Genomic DNA, 20,592 nt, shown 5'->3' with positions numbered 1-20,592 from the left:
TTCCTCTTTCTTCTGGAATTCTAGGGTCTCTTTGGATCAAAAAAAGTTTATGGGTGAGTGTGGTTTTGCAACCACGGAACCCTTGGAGGATTTTGACTTGGGGTAGAAGGAATAGAAAGCACTTATTCTCCTTCCTTCCCTTTCTTTTATCTTTTTTCCACTCTTCCTCCTTCACTCCTTTTCACTCCCTCTACTTTCCCTCCCTATCTTTTATCTCACTGCTACTTTTCTCTTACGGGATATCATCCGAGGCCATGATGATGAATTTGGATTTTTAGGTTTAGGGGGGGGAAAAATTAATAAGGGGGATATGGGGGATTAAGAGGAAAGCTTAGGGAGTTGTGGGAAAGAAAAAACAAAAAGAAGAAAAGAGTTATGAGGGGGGTTGAAAAATGGTTAAAAGGGTTATAAGGGGGTGATAAGGCTTAGGGGAATAAGATACGGGGGATGTAGGTTCCCAAAGTTAAGGGAGGGGCTTAAGGGAAAAAGGGAATTTAAAATCCTAGGGGGGTGTGTGGTTCCAAAAACCATGGGAAGGGCTAAGGGAATTTTTGAAACCCGAGGGGGGGGGGGGGGGAGGTGGGGAACAACATTCACTTAGAAGAGCTTATGGAAGCCCACAAGAAGGGGGGCTTCCTAAAGGGGGTGGGGGGGCTTTAGAAGCTTCTCAAGAAGCTTCTAAAGCTTCTGGGGCTCATGATTTCGACACGTGGAGAAAGAAGATGGTTTGACGATGCTTGTTGGTGGCCCGTTTTGTCCGTCTCCCTTCACGGCGGTCTTCGACCTGTCACGACGGCTTCGGATGTTGGCAGAGGCGCAGTAGATCAAGCCCTTCGGCTCCTTACCTCCACGGCCTCTCGAAATCCGATTCTCACGACTTTCCTTCCTCCCTTCCTCAGGCTAACAATGGCATATCCTGACGGCACGCAGGAGGCGGCAGCAGCCTTCCCCTCTTATTTTCTCATCTCTGGCCCGTCATTTAAATAGTGGAGGGAGGGGGATCTTCCCTCCCCTGCGTGTCAACATGCATGTCCCCCCCTCCCCCCCTCAATCAAAGCTCCACCAAGGAGCTTAGTTGCTCCTTCTATTTCCCTCCCCCTCCAGCTCGTCAGTCGGCTGGAGGGATAAGGGGGGAATAATTTTTTTTTTCATTTATCCCATTTTCATATTCATTTGAGGCAGGTTCACGCGCGTGCTTTTATTAGCGAATCGGGATATTACATTCTCTCCCCCTTGGAGGAATCGAGATGTCCTCATCTCGAGATAAACTGGGGATATTGATGGTTGAGAGAGCTTTCATCTATCCAAGTGGTATCCTCTTCGGGATAATCTTTCCACTGGAAGAGGCATTCTCTCAGGGTTCTAGATCTTAACTGTCTTTCCCTAACATCTAAGACCCTATCCGATCTTAGTTCAAGGACTCCTTGACTAGGCATTATAATTTGTTGGTCATCAAGTACATGATTAGGGTTGGGTATATATTTTTTCAATAGGCTGATATGGAATACATTGTGAACCTTTAGGTTCTCAGGGAGTTGCAATCTATAAGCATTGGGTCCTAGGCATTTGAGGATTTTGTACGGCCCACAATACCTTGGACTTAGCTTCTTGCATTCTCCTAGGGATAGAGAACTCTTTTTAGGGCGTACACGAATGAAGACCATGTCTCCTTCTTCGAAGACTCTATCTTGACGTTTCAAATCTGCGTATGCCTTTTGCCTATCCTTGGCCTATTGTATGTCTTGTCTTATTGACCTTATTTGATCATCCATGTCCTCCAACATTTGTCTTGAAGCTTCAACTCTTAGGGTTGGATCATAAAAGTTTAGGGGACTTCGACAATCATGACCATACAATGCCTGGAAAGGGGTCATTTGAATGCTCTGGTGGTAAGAAGCATTGTAGGCAAATTCAACCAAAGGCAAGAATTGAATCCACCTCTTCGGCTCTCGACAGTAGTATGCCCTAAGCATATTCTCGATGACTTGATTTACTCGCTCTGTTTGGCCATCCGTTTGGGGATGGTAGGCGGTGCTAAAACAAAGTTGAGTCCCAATAGCTTCAAAGATAGCTCTCCAGAAGTGTGATGTGAAGAGAGAATCTCGATCACTAATGATTCTTCTAGGTAACCCATGTAGCTTGAATATCTCCTTGATAAACAATCTTGCAATGTCGGAGGCTTTATAGTTTGTCTTTACTAGAATCAGGTGTGCAACCTTGGTAAGCATGTCAACCACAACCATAATGGAATTGTATCCTCCTTGGACTTGGGGTAAGCCCACAACAAAATCCATACTGATGAATTCCCATTTCATTTGGGGAATGTCAAGTGGTTGTAGTTTCCCTGGCATCATGACATGTGCGGCTTTGATACGTTGGCAAGACAAACACTCAGTGACATACTTGAGAATGTCACCTTTAAGCCTCTCCCAATGGTAGCTTTTCTTAACTGCATTAAGAGTTTTAGCATAGCCAGGATGTCCTGCGAAAGGAGAATCATGAGCTTCCCATAATATCTTCTGCTTAAGTGATTGGCTTGCTGGTATATACAGCCTTGTTCTGTAGTAGACAAGTTCATTATCAATGGAAAATTCCTGATACTTAGCTTGTAACTTCTGATTCTGCTCCTTGGTAGATATTTCCTTTATCATTGTTTGGTAGGCCAAATCATGGCATGCTTCCTCTCTAGCTAGTTCAAGTATAGGGTTGTTTGGCATAGATACTTTTGTAGCCAGAGATTTGGCTGTTGATGGATTTTGCAAGATTAGGGAATTTAGGAATGCCTTGCGACTGAGTGCATTGGCAACTAAATTCTCCTTCCCTGGTCGGTACTTGATTTCAAAATCATATTCCTCCAATACTTCAATCCACCGACGTTGCCTCATGTTGAGCTCGTTCTGGGTAAAAATCCATTTGAGACTCTTATGATCGGTTATTAGAGTAAACTTGTTACCCAACAGGTAGTGTCTCCAAAGCTTTAGAGCATGGATGACAGCTAGCAATTCCAGATCATGCGTGGCATAATTCTTTTCATGACTCTTCAATTTCCTTGAAGAGTATGCTACTAGATGACCTTCCTGCATAAGTACACATCCCAAGGCAAGAATGCTAGCATCAGTTACTACCTCGAACTCCTTATTGAGGTCAGGAAGTTTTAGAATAGGTGCTGATACCAAACTTTGCTTCAATTTGTCGAAGCTATTTTGTTCGGAAGTTGACCATGTAATAGAAGTCTGCTTCTTTAGTAAGTCTGTAAGAGGTGCTGCAATCAAAGTATAGTTTTTGATGAAGACCCTATACCATCCTGTCAATCCAAGAAAGCTACGTATCTCTTTGACGGATACTGGTATTGGCCATTCAAGTACATCTCTGACCTTGGCTGGGTCTACTGATATTCCTTCTGATGATACTATAAATCCCAGATATTCAATCTAACGCTTGAAGAATGCACATTTCTTCATTTTTACATACAGCTTATGAGACCTCATTGTCTCAAGGACAATCCGAAGTTGAGGTTCATGATCTTCTTCCTGTTTAGAATAGACTAAAGTGTCATCGAAGAAGACAAGCACAAAATCATCAAGATATGGTCTAAAGATATCTTGCATTAATCTGTTGAAGGTGGCAGGTGCGTTTGTAAGCCCGAATGACATAACCAGGAACTCAAAGTGCCCATATCTTGTATTGAAGGCCGTCTTTGGAATATCTTTTTTCTTGATCCTTATCTGATAGTAACCTGACGTGAGATCAATCTTGGAGAAGATCTTTGCACCCTGAAGACGATCAAGAAGCTCATCTATTCTAGGAATAGGATACTTGTTCTTGACTGTTGATTGATTCAACCCTCGGTAATCAATACATAGTCGAAGTGTCCCATCTTTCTTTTTCTGGAATAGTACTGGAGCTCCCCACGGTGAGTTGCTAGGCCGGATGTAACCCTGATCTAACAGTTGCTTGAGTTGTTCCTTCAACTCAATTGCTTCCGGTATGGACATTCTATAAGGTCTCTTTGCAATTGGTGCAGTTCAAGGCACTAGCCTAATCTCATGATCTACTTCTCTTTGAGGTGGAAGTTCAATCAATTCCTCAGGGAATACGTTTGCGTATTCCTTTAGCCAAGAAGGTCCTTCATGAGACTCTTGCTTTTGATCTCTTTTGTTGAGTTTGATCAGGTAAACGGGTAATCCTTTTCTGACTCCTTTTATGATCCGAGATACTTTGGCTAATTGGATTCTTGGCACTCCTGTCTCACCTTGAGTTGCAACAAATTCCCTTTCAGAGTTTCGAAAGGAAACTTGACCCTTTCCACAATGAATGTGGGCGTCATTAGGCTTAAGCCAATCCATTCCGAGTAGACACTCATGGATACCTAAATTCATGACTCTGAATTTTACTAAAGTCTTCTTTCCTCCCAGAAAGAATTCCACCTTAGCAGTTTGCCTGGTACAAGTTACCTCACGACCGTTTGCCAATTCCACAAGCAGGGTAGGTGCTTCTACTGTGGCTATTCCTAATCTTTTTGCACATGCTGGTGAGATAAAGGAATGTGTACTGCCACAATCAATCAAGGTTTTGAAACCTTTACCTTGATAGTCCGACGGTGTCTGAATCACCGAGAACTGGCGATTTGGTCATTTCTTGTGTAAAGCGGCATGGACTGTCGCTCTTTCAAATTCTGCTTCCATAGTCAGATCTTCCTCTTCTTCTTCTTCTTATCTTTGCCTATTGGCAATGCAAGCAGTTCTTCCTCTTCCACGGGTGGCGGCTCCTTGACCGCGGCCTGCACCTTGGAAAGGCGTTTGAGGATGTCCTCTGCTGAGCTTGGGACATTGCCTCTTGAAGTGACCGGGTTCGTTGCAGTGGAAATAACGGAGGTTTCGGCCATTACTTTGAGTAGGAACAAAGTTGTTGACGTTATTTGTCCTTGCTTTCTTCCTTTGTCCCTGATTGTGACCTTGAACTCTCTTCATTTGAGGTCTGAATGCTTCTCTGTTCGGGCCACTATAGGATCAAGTTTTGTTACCCCTTGGTCTAGCTTGCACCTCTTGAATTATAGGCGCCGCTCGAATAAGTGCATCCTGAAGATCTGATGGACGCATAGATTCGAGACAGGTATTTACGGGTGGATTTAAGCCCGCCCAAAATTTGGACACCTGCTGCGTCATATCCATTTGTGGCGCATACTTTAAAAGTGAGACGAATTTAGAGTAGTATGCGTCAAGAGTGAGTCCTAGCTGTTTTAGCTCGTAGAACACATTCATTTTTTGCGTACGATATGCAGGTGGCAAATATTTTCCCTGCACGGCTTTCTTCAGCTTCTCCTAGGTAACGGACCCCTTTGAAGTCCCTTGATCCCTGCACCATTGCTTCCACCAAAGTCTGGCTTCGCCGCCGAGTTTTAACTTGGCGAGCATGGCCTGATTTGTAGGTGCAGTACCATCTGCTTCAAAGTAATCCTCCATGGATTCAATCCAAATTTCAGCATCAGTCTGGATGAATCTGCCTCTCCCGTCAAACTCGGGTAACTTTATCTGCTTGAGGAGGAACTTATTCTCTTGGGTCACAGCAGTACTTGATGTAGGAGGCGAATTTGGAACCTGTACCTGGGGTTGTGCTTGGATAAAAGTTTTCTTAACGTTATTATATGATAATTGACGTTAGCTTATCTTTAGTTCAGCTATCTCGTAAACAATGTAGCTACTTAACTTTTTAACAACTCTTATGCACAGCTAGATATTGATAAAAGAAGTCTTTATTTGTATTTACATGGGCATAGCCTTATACAACGTTCCGTGTGATGATAATCCAATCATTACATTCAGTTTGGGGAGAACAACGTTGTATTGCATTTGTCTATAGGAACTGTGTAATAGTAGGGTCTTGGGTCATGGATCTTTAGGAATCGATAATTCATTGGGAGTTCAGGATACCCTTTCCGTTGGAATCCATACTTCTCATGGCGGCCCAACACTTTAATCCTGTTGATTGGGATTACACGGGTTACTTTCTCATATATATATGAGTTCATTTCAACCCTCCGACCTTGAATATATAAAGTCGAATTTACGTGAGCTTCCACAAAAATGAACAGCTTCACGACTTTCAAGTCTTCCAACCACTTGATCCTTTTTAGGTTGGTCTGTAGATAAGCAAACCGGTGGGCGGCTATATAGTAGATTCTTGAAGACCCCATCCATCTTCGTTCTATGTATAAAGGTGATGGATTATAAATATGCTCCAGGATGTTCATCCTCCCAATTCTTTGTCTATAAAGCGGAGAATGCATTGCAGTCATAAACATGATCCGAAATACCAAAAACTTATTCCACGCTTTATTGTTCTGCAAGACAACACTTGAAGATGAGAAAATGTTTGGACATCAATAATTTCTTTACTTCATTTTATTGAGATCTCATAAAAACAATTCCGTTGTTGGTCGGCTCTGATACCAACTATAACGTGTCCCCGAGTATCATCTAGGACACGTCTTAGCAGTCCATCGGAAAGGATGTCTAGAAAACTCCGCCCGGCACTCCCAAGGAATGTTACGGGTTTTGCGATCTAGGTCTTCCCGCGTCTGCCACGTAGCGGAAGTATCCTGGCCGTTTCCCACTTAGGATCGACCGGAATTAGGGTTTTACTGTTTGGTCATTAGCTAAGAGCAACTAGCGTGAGATCCGAGCGAACTACTTTACGCAGAAACGCCAGGTCCGAAGCAGATTCACGCTGCACTTGGTTCAAGGAGAATGGGAAACGAGAGGGATGCAAGGCTTAACCTCTCTGTCATAAGGCATAGTCCCATTCCGTTCCCCTAAAACAACGTAAATCGGGTAAGACGTAACTCTAGGTCATCGTTCTCGTTATTCGTTTTGATGATGATGATCATCCCGTTGTTCTTCGAGATTTTTGAGAAAAGTTCCCAGCTAACTGGGACCACCCAACCGTAAGACGGACCCATGGCCCATCCTTCGCACTTTCCTTGGTTTGTTTTAGTTATGTAATTATCTAACACATTAATTTGACATATAACAATCAGTTTCTTTAATTAACCCTGTTAAGTACTGGTTCCTTCACGTAATCTTATCACGTGACATAGAAAAACAATATCAAGCAAGTTCTTTTAACATTTCATCATTTTATCTTTGAAATACAAGGAGTTCCGCCCATAGGCTTGTCCATAATCTGCCCGAAGGCTATCCAATAATCCCCAGGGATCACTATTCCAAGCTTCCGCCCGTAAACTAGTATGCGGGCCTCGAGATTCAATCCCGAGTCACGTTAGCCTCTTGTGCAGGACTCGGAAGGCGAGGGATTTACGGCCAGAGCTCCCCCTGGCACCCAAGCGTCCTCCTGCTCCAAGTAGAACTCAACGGAGAGACCTTTCGCGGCGGGTTCGGTCCACGTCTCCAGCGTGGTCAACAACCCCCTTGGTTAGGGTCAGGCAGGCAATCGGGGGTAACTGAAGCTGTCTCTCCCTTCAGACCTTTAACCTGAAGTATAGGTACTCATTTAATTTGTAATTCATAATTCAAACAGAGCCCTAAAATCTCTAGCAAGCACAAACATTTCCGTTAATCAATCGAGTTGTTTGGCAAATTGCTAAGGAAGTGTTTTTTCCTTTTTGAGTGTATCAGCACTCGTTCCCAAGGTGTCTTGTAACTTGGCAAGATCTTTTACATTTCGGTGTAGGGCATACCCAACTTGGTTAACCCTAAAGTTTCTTAGATATGCTAGTTTCCGGTTTACAACTTTCCTTATTTAGAAGGATATCCAAAAATACGTCTTTTTGCAAGATAACTTGCATAGGGATCTGCTATCCTTGATGAGGGTTTTTACCACTTTCTCCTTGTGAATCAATCACAAGACTAAATGATTTCATACTTGTTGTGCAAGTCCTGCGATGGAATAATGTGTTTAGATCCTTTAAGCTGACGTATGTCAGGCCTAGGGTTTCTTCTTTTAAGAACCTTAGGGACAAACCCTAGTTCCTTATCTTTACGAATTTATTGTCCCTACAGTAAGCAAAGTAGTTAAGTGTTTAGGGTATGAATGTTTCTATGTTTAGATTGGTTCAGTTATCTTTTGGAAGGTAATATTAATCGTCTTGTCACGGTTTTGCTATCCTTGTGACAATTTACTTTCCCAGTCAATACAGTTTAATTTAACTTCCGTTTTCCTTAAAGATGAACTCATGCCAAATAACAACAATTGCTTCTAAAGCTTTTGGGGCTCGTGATTTCGACACGTGGAGAAAGAAGATGGTTTGACGATGCTTGTTGGTGGCCCGTTTTGTCCCTCTCCCTTCACGGCGGTCTTCGATCTATCACGACGGTTTCGGATGTTGGCAGAGGCGCAGCAGATCAAGCCCTTCGGCTCCTTACCTCCACGGCCTCTCGAAATCCGATCCTCACGACTCCCCTTCCTCCCTTCCTCAGGCTAACAATGGCATATCCTGACGGCACGCAGCAGGCGGCAGTAGCCCTCCCCTCTTATTTTCTCATCTCTGGCCTGTCATTTAAATAGTGGAGGGGAGGGGGATCTTCCCTCCCCTGCGTGTCAACATGCATGTCCCCCCCCCCCCCCCCCCCCCACAATCAAAGGTCCACCAAGGAGCTTAGTTGCTCCTATTTCCCTCCCCCTCCAGCTCGTTAGTCGGCTGGAGGGATAAGGGGGGAATAAAATTTTTTTTCATTATCCCATTTTCATATTCATTTGAGGCAGGTTCACGCGCGTGCTTTTATTAGCGAATCGGGATATTACAATGAAGTCTTGTATGTATGTGTGGACACTATCAAAAGTGGTACTTTTAGGGAAAATTACGTGTCCTTTGTTGCCAAAGTACCATTAAAATTGTTGGAAATTAAGGGTATGTGCCCTCATATGAATGGGGAGTAACTAAGGGGGGTTTGCCTATGTGTATGGGCTTAATAGGAGATGCCACCTAACTCTAGTTTGTAGGTGCCTATAAAAAGGACTAGAAGGGGGTCTCTTATTGTATGAATATGAGCACCCTATTTGCATTGAATAAGCAAAAGCATATTCTTTCACCACGTGTTTGGATCTCTCTTTAAGCATGTGCAACTATTTTAAGCACACACTAAACATGCTCTTGATGACTATGGTGAGTTTTGTTGGAAATTGAAGGCATGTTCTCTCATACGAATGGGGAGTTACAAAAGGGTTTGTGTGTGTGTGTGTGTTGTGGGGGGATATAGGCTTAAAAGGTAGGTGCCATTTAACCTTAAAATGTAGGTGCCTATATAAAGGACCAAAAGGTGCTCTCTTGTTGTGTGAGTATGAGCACCCTAATTGCAGTTTGTAAGTAACTCATAAGCAAGACCATAGTCTTGTACCACGTGTTTGGATCTTTCTTTATGCATGTGTGCAATTAGTCTTAGAACAACAAAGTTAGCATAAACGTTTAGTCTATACATTGAGCAGAGCTATGCATTTAGCTCTCTTTGTGCACACATTAAGCATGCTCTTGATTTGATGACCATTCTGAGTTTTCCCATAGACATTTGGTCAAAAGTCTCAATATATCCCTCTATTTTGATTGAAACTCCCAACATGTTCCTGTTTTGCCAAGGTCCCTAGTATCCTATTGTTGAGCTCATTTGTTGTGATTTTTATTCAAGGCATTTGAGGGTAGATCCTGGTATAGAAAAGAATGGATTAGGCAAAATTTGAAGGAATTTGGCCACTGAAGATTTTGAAAGTGATGATAACCTTCATGGGGTATCTGTGAAGCAAATTCTCTCAAAGTGTAATACCTTCAATGACACTTGGCATCACCCTTTATGAAATGTAATATGTGTGGCGGGAACACATGCACGGTATTGTTCAAAATTCAAGTTAGAATGGTTAATCAGGACCAAATTTCCATTGGTGTCTAGCAAGCTAGGCCACTTTAAAGTAGATCTCTTTCAGGACCTATGAACTGCAGCCAACATGCATTAATATAAATGTTGTAATCTCATATAAATACACAGCTTGGTCCACATTTCTTGTTGTCATGATGCATTTTCTGAAAGTGATGGTTAGAAAAATTGACACTCTTACAATCTCCATGGGATACTGTTGCTTATGCATACTGCTATCAAGTCTCTAACTGTATGCATCTATGTGGTGCATAATATATTTTTTCTGTCAGGCAACATCATGTTTCATCATGACAGTAAAAACATGTTTGGAGGTATGTCAAGAAACATCATGTTGAGGGTCTTGAATGGCGGTTACAATGAAAGATTTATCTTAGCTATGTTAAAACATATGTCAAGATGGTTCAGGATACTGTAACAAATGATTTATTCTCAATGTGTAAGATGTCTTCTTATAGTTGCTAGGAGTGGGCGGTTTCAATGACTACTAAATAGCAACAGCCAGCTTGTGTGTTTCTACTTGTTTTCAAATCATTTCTTTTTTCTCTGTTTTTCCTTGTCTTATACACTGTGCATTGTCAATGGTCCATCATTGGTTTGGATAAAAGTAGGTCTGGCTGTAGTCCTGGCTGTAGTCTTGGCTCTTTAGTGTAATGAAACATAAGCTTGGAACATGATGAATATATTGAGTGTTTAGATATACTGATTACTTAGTGCCTTGTCTATTCTACTTATCCAATTGTAAGGGCTACATAATCATTTCTCTTTGGATTTACAAATATCTCTTAATGTTGCCCTGTTTTGCTGCAGAATGACAGATTGAATAAGGAAAAGCGAGATCTGCATGTAAGTGTTTATACTGGTTTTTGGGTCGAAGATTTGTGAGCTGCTCTCTTTATCTGTAAGGAGTTTGATGTAGTACTATGTCGTGCCATACTTCATCTTTTCATTTGTACTCAATCACCGGCTTAAATAATTGGGTATTTCTCTGTTCTTCAATTCTTATGCTTACATGATTTGTGTGAAGTCAGGGACTGCTTGTATCCCTTTCTTCAGATACTAATGGCAAATCAAGTAGATTCCAGAAAACCAAGAGCTATGGGCACGATAATTTTGGGGAGAACAAGTTTGTTCCAAACAACAGAGATGCACCATTCAATCAAGGTCTGGAAACTGTGCTACTGTGTAGCTGTCTCTAGTGGTTTACTATTTTTCAAAGGAACAGCTTCCAAAGGCTTTGCAATTAACTTGCTATTTCAATCAGGTTCTTTTAGGGAACACTTATACTCAAATAGAAGTCCATCCATAGACTTCAGAAGCTCTATCTATCCTGCTGAATTATCTGGTCGCAGCAGTAGGGAAAAGCAACATGCTGGTCTATCTTATACCAATAGACCATTAGTTGAATTGGAAGGCAGTGTTTCGAACAGTTATTTTTCTCTACAGGTCTGTTATGATGCATTGGACTTTACAGTGATTTGACCCATTTTTTGATTTTCTGCCTTGCTCGTTTGCTTTTGTCAAATCTAAAGACATGAACTGCTCTGCCAACTGTATGAAAATTCCCACAATATACCCTAAATTCAGAATTAACCAAATACGCCTCATATCCTTGTTCAAACCACACACCCGCTTTAATTCTTAAAATTTCCCCTCAAAGTTTGCTGAAGTTCTTCATGTTCCCCCTGTAATTTTCACAAAATTTGATGCATAGTATTTGCTAGTTTTTTTACGAGGACAGTGATCAATAACATCATTGACAAGGGACGACAGAATGAGGGTTTTGATAATATTATACACAGATGAGATGACTTAGCTCATGATTCATAGGGACTAATGCCACTGGTTCTGAGCTTTTTTGTGTGATTTCTATACTTGCTATAGAAAAGAATGGACTAAGGGAAATTCAAAGTAGTATGACGCAGGAACAAAGGAGTGTTATCTAACTCTGATTTGAAGATACTCTTTAACAATAATTGAGGAGGTTTGGAACTAGTAGTCCAGTCACTCCATCACTAGGCAGACCTCATCACAGTAGACGTAAACCATGAACAACATTCTAAATACTTGAAAGTGGAGAACCAAATGGGAACAAGTTTGTGCAAACCCTAAGGCTTGCTCTCAGTGCAAGATTGATTTCTCACTCTATGGAGAAAATGAACTAAAACCTTCTGATAGGTGATGAAAGAGATCAAGATGCTTCAGCCCATGGCTTTAGTTCCCAACATAAAGGTCTGAGAAGGTGGCCCGGCCCCCAACAGTTTCCTCCAAGTCTGTTCAGAACTGTCTATTTCAGGACAGCAATAGTGTCACCCTCAATAATATTTGGTGAAGATGAAATAAGAGCTAAAATAAAGCATCAACTTAGTGGTCACACAACCGCCGTATTTGTGATGTACTTAGCTACTCTTTACACAGTTCTTTGCACTTTGTATTTGCCTCAGGTTTTTTCTCTGAGGTGTTATTGATAGAATTTTCTTTTCTTGAAAAAAAGAGCATCAACTTAGTGGAAAATAGTTATTAAACCAAGCTAAGCACATGATTAGCAATCATGATAGATGAGATTAGAGTTGAGTTATTGATATGATGCTCTTTATGTACGCAAAAACTACATCATGTAGCTCCAAACTAGCATCCCCAAAATATCTCCATGAATCCACTAGATGCTTTCCACCTCTTTGAACACTCTTTGGCACAACATAGCCACAACTTGGATGTTGATATGCTAACACATTTGATCACCTTGAATGTCTTTTATTGACCCTAAATGACCATACAAAAATCCACTTTTAATTGTAACATTTAGCATTTGCAAATTTGTGCACTCTAGTACCATGATTTTCAACACATGAAAGTCATTTTGAGTTCTCATGTATTCTCTACTCCCAGTTGAGTGTAGCTGGGGATGCTGCGATTGCATGGTGTAGTTTTGCTTTATAGAGTTTCTATTACTAAGGCATGCATTCCAGAGAAAATTCATTTATTTCAGCATGCATTGCATAGCCATTCATTGGCCTTAGAGATGATTATGTGCCACAAAAAAGCTGCAAGTCATATTTGACCAAGATCACAATACCAGAATACTGTTGAGTGCTGCATAAAATTTGTTGATCCAGTAAAGAAACCATGCTGTGCAACCAACAGATGTTGATTTTGTTGTTTTAGACAAAGTGACATCTGGATGCATAGTATGCGTATAACTCCAAACTAACCTACACTTATGTAATTGCAAAGGCCTTGTTGGACATCACACATTTTATTGGTGCAAACATTTTATGTATGTATAGATAGAATTTAAAAATGCTTCAAATAACTGCCATAACTTCAAGCTTATCCTGTCTGTCGGATCTACTAGGCTGCTTCAAATATCCATATAAAAATTGTGCAGTCCCTTCTTACAGTACATCAGTCCATAACCTTGGTGCAAGATTGTTATCATTAGAGTGAAAGTCTATCACGAAGTTAAAAAAATGCACTCCAATTCTAAGATTTCACAGTTGTTTGTCAATGCAATGGCTTTTTTTAGGTTGCTGAAATCCATCTTGAACCACCCCATCTTGATGCTTCAACTTGCCTGTCTCTTTGTCTTTATGTTTTGTGAGAGTAGTTGGCTATGCAGTAGATTGAGGGGCTGGTTTAAGGGTCCTATCAATGACTTTAGATTCATCCACATATGTGTGTGATTAGGGAGCTGTGAGAAACAACTCATTCATGTTAGACATGTTTGATTTAGATAAATCAGGTTGGCAGTCTCTGTGCACATATCTTTAGGTCAATATATATTGTTGCCTTCAATGACACCTTTTCAGTTTCAATAACATGCAATCTAACTTTGGATTATTATCGGTTTGATGAATTGTTGAATTCTCAGCCACAGATACTTTGTCCATTGCTGGCAAGTCAAATTCTATCTGTTGAAATAGACTGGGAACTCTTGCAATAAATTTATAATTGTCTCTCTTCATGTGCAATGTACAATAGTCAATGTGCTTTCTGATTGGTTATATGCCACGAGTGGTTTCTTTGCATAGTTGTTCGACTTCAGGTGTCACTGGATTGTCTTTGATGATTTTGTTGTCTCAAGTAGCACATGTTTTGGGATAATTCCAGTGGGGTGCTTTGAATGCCTTTTCCTGTTCCTTTCTTATGTGCCCAATGCGATGAGGTCTCTTGCATAGAATTTATTCATTATTTGAGAGTGTCTTTGAATGATAGTTAGCATAAAGTAGAGTTATCTGCAGCTACTTTATAGGTTTTCATTTTTACATGGTATATTTGGTATGTGTGTGAGGGAATCTGCAAGTGGCTATGTGGCATGACTGGATTTTTCTTATCCCATAGTCCTGAAATTTATGTTTCTTGCAGAAAATGTGTTGGATATGATAGAAGAAAGGCATCAACTTTTTGAACTCGTTACAGAGGGATGATTGTAATTACTTGTTTTGGTTTACAGGATGAATTGTCATTGCCAGGGGCGAGAATCTTTGATATGGATTCCTTCTCTCAGATGCTTCTTGTTGCCCAGAAATCTAGCACATCTAGCGACAGTTGCTGCTTGAACAAAGTAAGTCTGATATTTGTTCCTTATCTTACTTCTAGATTACATGTAATAGGTGTCTAGGGATGAACAATTACTGTAATTGTTCTAATGACAGGTAAGTTTACTCTCGTTGATGGAAGCAGGAGTTATGCCTCTTCCTCAAGGGACAGGAACAGTTCGGGATATTCGTATTGCCCCGCCTGGTGGGAAGTTACCTGGTCGCCTTGCTTTGATAGCTTCACTTGGTAAAAGAGTATCCTTATTTAGGTACATCACCTATCACATATTCACAAGCATCACATGCTCACAAGCCGTTATTAGCAAGTTTTTGAGGGTAACTGACTTATGACCTTGTACTGCAGTATGGAGACCAATAATGTGGTTCTGACCTACCATTTACAGGTACAAGAATGTTGCTGTTTTCTCATCTCAAAAACCTGATACTGCAAATCACAATTCTTTTCCCCGCTATAACAAGGGCAGCATGACTGAACTATTCACAGAAACAACTTCATTATATCAGGGATGCAACTGGTGGTAAAAGACATCAATGTTTTACTAACCCTTCTTCATTTGTTCCTTTTTCTTTTCTCCTTGGGGGTGTTGTGAGTGGCATTATTTGGCAGAGTCCTTGCTGGTCATGTTCGTGGGATCCAATTGAACCAAACTATATCTTTGCTGGCTTACAGGTAATATTGCCCTTAATGCTCATGCGTACAGCTATGCTACATTTCTCAATTGAAGTTGATCCTCACACCTTATGCTGCAGGATGGATCAATGAGTATCTTTGACCTTCGTCAGACTTCATCAGCAATGGCATCCATACACGGTTTATACCGTCAGCCTGTCCACACACTATATTCAATTACTCAGAATAATTTGCCAGAGGGAAATAAAATGAATGGGATCTTGGGTGCTTGTTCCAGCGGTCTCTGTTTCTGGGACTATTCAGTCTCAGGAATCCAGGGATGCAGGTATCAGGTTTCCACCTGAGCTTGAGCTCTTCGGACATAATCATTCTTTGACAAGTTCCTCTGAATGTTGTGGACATAAGCATTGATTCAATACAGCTAATTAGAATAAGTTATAGCTAATTAGAATAAGGTATTTGCAAGAGAATAAAACGACTGTACTGCTTTTTTCAGGCCAGGCTCTGTTCCTTATGTTGACAATAAAGGGGTATGTGTGGCACTTGCATACAGTCCTGTTGCACAGATGGCTGTTGCCACTTTTCGGCCAAAGCCATTCCACCAAGAGCCACTGGTATCTACTTCATCTCAGTCCGTGGATGATGTTGGGTGTTCTCAATACAGTGCAAGGGTACATATGGGATCTCCCCTTGGTGCAGTCCATGTTCCCCTGGTTTTGGCTTTGTCAACTACAGGTGAAACAACTGGTGGAAATGAGGGAGTATCCAGCACGAACGGATATCAGGTGCCCAGCTTGGGTAATGTGAGCTGCAAATGGAAATTTGAAAAGCCAATGTTTGGACCAGTGAATCCTGTTGGAATGCATCGATCTGCTATTGTTTGTGACTTGACACAAGACACAGGTTCTGGGTTGCAAAACTTGTTTGCATTTGGTGATGAGGAGACGAAATCACTCATGTTATGGGACGTGAAAACCCTCAGAGCTATTGATTGTCTCAAGCCTCACACCTCTTCTATTCTGGATGTGAAAAGTATTAATATTGAAGACCAGGTAATTCTTGGATGTACGAGTATGTCTGCATTACAGATTTATAGGAGCCAGAGAGCCTAAGTGCAAATACACCTTTTTGTGCAATACTTTGCAGCAATATTTCCCTGGAGGAACAGGCTGTAAAAGTCCTCCAGTGTGTTGTAAAAGCAATACTTGGGTTGCTTGTAGCCTCACCACGACAGCCTGTATCCATAGCTATCCATATACTCCAGGTCAACAAGCCTGAAACCGAGTGAATCCAAGTTTTCTTGGTTCTGAAATTCCTGTGTTAGTAATTTTGTCAACACAGAATGTAGACCAATCTGCAAGATCATTATTAAGGACACACTATGCTGATCTTTTCAGTGCTGGTTCTTGCTTTAAAAAGATTGTATTTGAAATGGCATGTTATCTCAAGCGTTTCTTGGAGTCTTCTCAATAATAATATTTTACTATAGGTGGTCTAAGCCTAACTTCTGAAAGCTACAACAAAGGAAAGTCTACTACAAGGTTTGAATGAATAAAAGTATGATGGGTGTGTTCTATGGATAGGTGAAATCGATTAGTTGGATCGCTTTTTGATAAGAAGATAAGGGCTGAAGACCATGACTAAGCAATGACAAAGGGGTCCATGCTCAACTCCCCCTTGTTTTATACTCACTTTGAATAAAGTGTGCTTGTTTCATACTCTATTTGAATCAAGTGCAGTGTTAGTTTGATCTAGTCCTTGATTGGTTGTGAAGTGACCTTTCTTGGATGGATGTTAGGTTACTCTTATAGGAGAAGAATTAAGAGCCGGACAAATCTTGGGATGATCCTATTTGGGTTGTGGCCTTATGCATCCTTGCAAGATAGGCTTCAGATTTACATGACCAACAAAGTTTGTGTGTTTCATGGGTTTTAGATGGTGCTACCCATGGACGAGCTTCAGTAACTGCAAAACACCTCTCTATCCTAGCTAGGGTTGGTATGTCTCACCTGGTATTAGAGTTGAATGGCTCTTCAATAGGAAGATAGGATGGGGCCGAATGCAATGATTGTGCATGGAGTCCTAGAATCTATACTGTTTTTAGGGGTTAGATGCATGACTATGTTGTGGTAGAGGGGTTGATGTTCAACCCCCCTTCATTTCACTCTCTTTAAACCAAGTGTAGTGTTAGTCCACTCTCATCTTTGATTGGTTGTGAAGTGACCTTCTTGGATGGGCACCAACTTTTTGTTATAAGTCTAAAAAACCTAATTCTATTTGGATTATGACGTTGCGTATTGTTGCAAGGTAAAATTGGGATCCCTTCAAATAGCTAGGTTTGTGTGTTTCATGGAATTTGAAGGGTGTTGCTTTTGGAGAGAAGTCCAAGCAATTATCTCGTTTATTGCTTCACAAACCAATCAACCTCGGGGAAAAGCTATGATGAACTTGTTGAAAGCCAAGTGGTTTTTAATCACCTAATAAAGCATACATTGCTTAAAAAGGTAATACTAAACTTGAGTGGTTGCACCTTGTATTGCATACAGAAAATGAGAATAGTCACGTATAGAGAATATGGATATAATCCAAGGACAACATATGTGAAAGAAGCCTCATTCACTATCCCATGAGTTTGATGACCCTCCAAATAATGCCCAATGTCTATTATGCTAAGTAAAAGAAGAATCCACCCCATCACTCTAAATTAAGGCTAAGCCCTACAACAAATGGAAACATACTAAATCACCCCACAGTTGACTTCTTTGTCAATATACAATCCATGTCGTATGACCTATCTCCATTGATATGTCATATTCAAAGAGAAGGGTAAACTTTTAATCTAATCTATCACTCAACACTCTCAATTTCCTAGCACATTCGATGAAAATTTTAAAACAAAAGACATGCAACTTGGCTATTTCTCATTCTAGGGTTTATCATGGTGCCCATCCTTTTTACCGAATGGGTACTACAACATGAGTATCCAATGTGTATCACACTTCTAATCTCCCCACTTGGTTGGATGGAGAAGTGTTCAACTTGTTTGAAGTGCTTGCTAGCATATCATAGGTTAAATATGTTGCTTGCTCAATAAGAATGCTTAAAACTGAGAGAGAGGCATGTACATTATGTGATAGGAAGAATGAACGTCCTAAAGTACTAGAGGTTTATGTGAGTAGAGGGATGGAGTTGCTTATCAAATTGGTTGTTTTTCTAGGAACTCCTCCAAGAAGCAAGGTTTGAAATAGCAAAATGAAGTTAAAGGAACTCATATGCAACATGCTTTAACCACCAAGACATCACCACATTTTCTTGGTGGATGAATCCATTGCAATCCATATATAGGCACCATGAATTTAAATTTATTTTTCCCTCTTGTACACTTCTCTTAATGGTCACTTATCTGGTGTTCTTCCCAAAATCATGTGAATAGACACATGACATGCAAGTTGGTGATTTCTCATTGGATTTAAGGGAAATCTAGTCTAGGCTTTATCATGGTGCCCATCCTTTTTCCCGAATGGTGTACCACAACATGCGTATCGAGTGTGGATCACAATTCCTAATCTCCCCACTTGGTTGGATGGAGAAGTATTCAACTTCGTTGAAACACTCACTAACATGTCATAGCTTGCATATGAGGCTTGCTTAATAAGCATGCTTAAAACTGAGAGAAAGATGTATATTATGTGATAGAATGAATGAACCTCCTAAAGTACTAGAGGTTTATGAGTTGATGGGATGGAATTGGTTATCAAATTAGTGGTTTTTCTAAGAACTAATGTGCAAAGCAAGGTTTGGAATAGCAAAATGAAGCTAAATGGAGTTGGACATGATTTTTGGAAGAACGCCAAATAAGATAGTCTTTAGTTACTATTAAGAGAAGTGTACATGAGGGGAAAATAATTTTGAAGTCACGCAATTCAGGATGCCTATACATAGATTGCAACGGATCCATGCACCAAGCCAATGTGCTCATGGCTTGGTGGTTATTAAAACATGTTGCATACAAGGAGTGCAAGAGTACATGAGGTTAATACCCAACATCTCTCCTATGGCACTTTTCAAAAAATGAACAAAAGGAAAAGCTTTAATCAAAGAATACCCACAATTTAGAATAAGAATGAAATAGCAAGAATTTAGATCCAATGCGACTAACAAATAATCCTACGTTGAATAACGACGAGTTGTTTTTTTCTATCGACTATTTCACCTTAAGAACAAAGAGTTACTGCACTGGTGCACTTTTTTCTTGTTGAGGTAAAATGGTGAATTATGCGAAATCTCATGGAATGGAGCCTATTAATTTTTACAATTTCGCCGTTGTAGAGCCCCAATGATGTGATCTTGCTTGCGAAGGTAGTGGACTTCTGTTCACATTCAGTGTTAAGATGAGTCAGATCCTAACTCCTTCCTCATGTCGTACTCCCACATACAATTTTTAGAGGGGGGAGGAAAAAAAAAACAAGTCTTTCCTTGCTTTCATTCGAACAAATTGTTTTCATATGGAAGAATTGAAAAAAAAGTAGCAAACAGGTACGTAATGCACATGAATCTGCCAAATAGTTTGGGCTAGACCTTGAAGCAATGCAAGCTTACAACACAACTCTTAGGTTCTAGCAAAGTGTCAAGGAAAGAACTATTTAGGGTGACCATGGATAGAGCTTACAAAGTTCCATAGAGCTGAGGGCCCACGTGTTCATATAAGGTGAATGGCTAAGCTCTCCACCATAGCTTAGCTACATTCCTCCCCTAGCTCTTTGTCCTACACCTCTTCCAAAATTTCTCCTAGTTATTCTTCTAGTTCAACCCTTTTGCAATTCATAGAAAACCCTATTTTCTCATCTATTAGTGGAAGAATTGAGCCATTCTCATAATCAATTTTGACTTATTAATTCTCCACTTTTTTCACATAGATGTGACCATAGATTCGGTCCCCCTAAGTTGTCATTGATCGGAGTCTTGAAGATGTCTATTGGTGAAGTTAGTGAATTTTGTTAGGTGTGAAGCTCATAACCATTACAAATTGCTCCATGGTGAAAAATCAATGCAACTTGGTTGGCAACTTATTGTAGTTGATTGAAGAGGGAGTTCAAGTATCACAAAATGCAAATGAATTGAAAACACATCCTTCTATGAAAGCAAGGATGGACAATGAAAAAAGCTTCATGTAAAATAATACCTAGAATTGTAGGAAAGCATCAAACTAGAAGTGCAAAGAAAAGGCTTCTAGTATCGATGAGTAATAAGAGCATCCAACAAGTAGTGTGGCTTGCAAACAACCATAAAGTTACAATCATTGACATGTGATGTATCCATAGTATATTGATTTAACATTGCCTCATTAGAGGTTTAATCTCTTCACTTGGCATGGGATTTAAATGACATTGCTTGGAGATCTTTTGAATTTATTAATAGTACATTTAATCCTTTAGTGACAAATTTCTCTTCTTGCACTAAAGACATGAATGCTTTATTTCAATTCAAAAAGATAAGTAGTGTCAAGTAATTCACCTTCCAC

The 20,592-nt window shown here is 40.4% G+C and overlaps 1 protein-coding gene across 5 annotated transcripts in view; it reads left to right on the top strand.

The window, feature by feature from the left end:
* The window catches only part of LOC148020915 (Transducin/WD40 repeat-like superfamily protein), a 38,330-nt gene extending 21,793 nt beyond the window's left edge, over positions 1 to 16,537 (top strand). For 2 of the 5 annotated variants that reach the window (XM_087698730.1, XM_087698729.1), the window contains exons 5-13: positions 10,692 to 10,727; positions 10,913 to 11,045; positions 11,146 to 11,327; positions 14,335 to 14,445; positions 14,537 to 14,688; positions 14,784 to 14,823; positions 15,048 to 15,110; positions 15,191 to 15,396; positions 15,568 to 16,537. In XM_087698730.1, coding sequence (XP_087554856.1) covers positions 10,692 to 10,727; positions 10,913 to 11,045; positions 11,146 to 11,327; positions 14,335 to 14,445; positions 14,537 to 14,688; positions 14,784 to 14,823; positions 15,048 to 15,110; positions 15,191 to 15,396; positions 15,568 to 16,183 — 1,539 coding nt within the window. In that variant the 3' untranslated portion in view covers positions 16,184 to 16,537. Of the gene's footprint in view, positions 1 to 10,691; positions 10,728 to 10,912; positions 11,046 to 11,145; positions 11,328 to 14,334; positions 14,446 to 14,536; positions 14,689 to 14,783; positions 14,824 to 15,047; positions 15,111 to 15,190; positions 15,404 to 15,567 lie in introns of all 5 variants that reach the window. The other 3 variants (XM_087698731.1, XM_087698733.1, XM_087698734.1) reach the window with 3 other exon arrangements.
* Positions 16,538 to 20,592: the final 4,055 nt, after the last annotated feature.

This window comes from Lygodium microphyllum, chromosome 18 (assembly GCF_053477565.2).
Source record: "Lygodium microphyllum isolate KBCC chromosome 18, Lygodium_microphyllum_v1.1.10, whole genome shotgun sequence".
NCBI classification, from domain to species: domain Eukaryota; kingdom Viridiplantae; phylum Streptophyta; class Polypodiopsida; order Schizaeales; family Lygodiaceae; genus Lygodium; species Lygodium microphyllum.
This window is presented reverse-complemented; position numbering and strand designations above follow the sequence as displayed.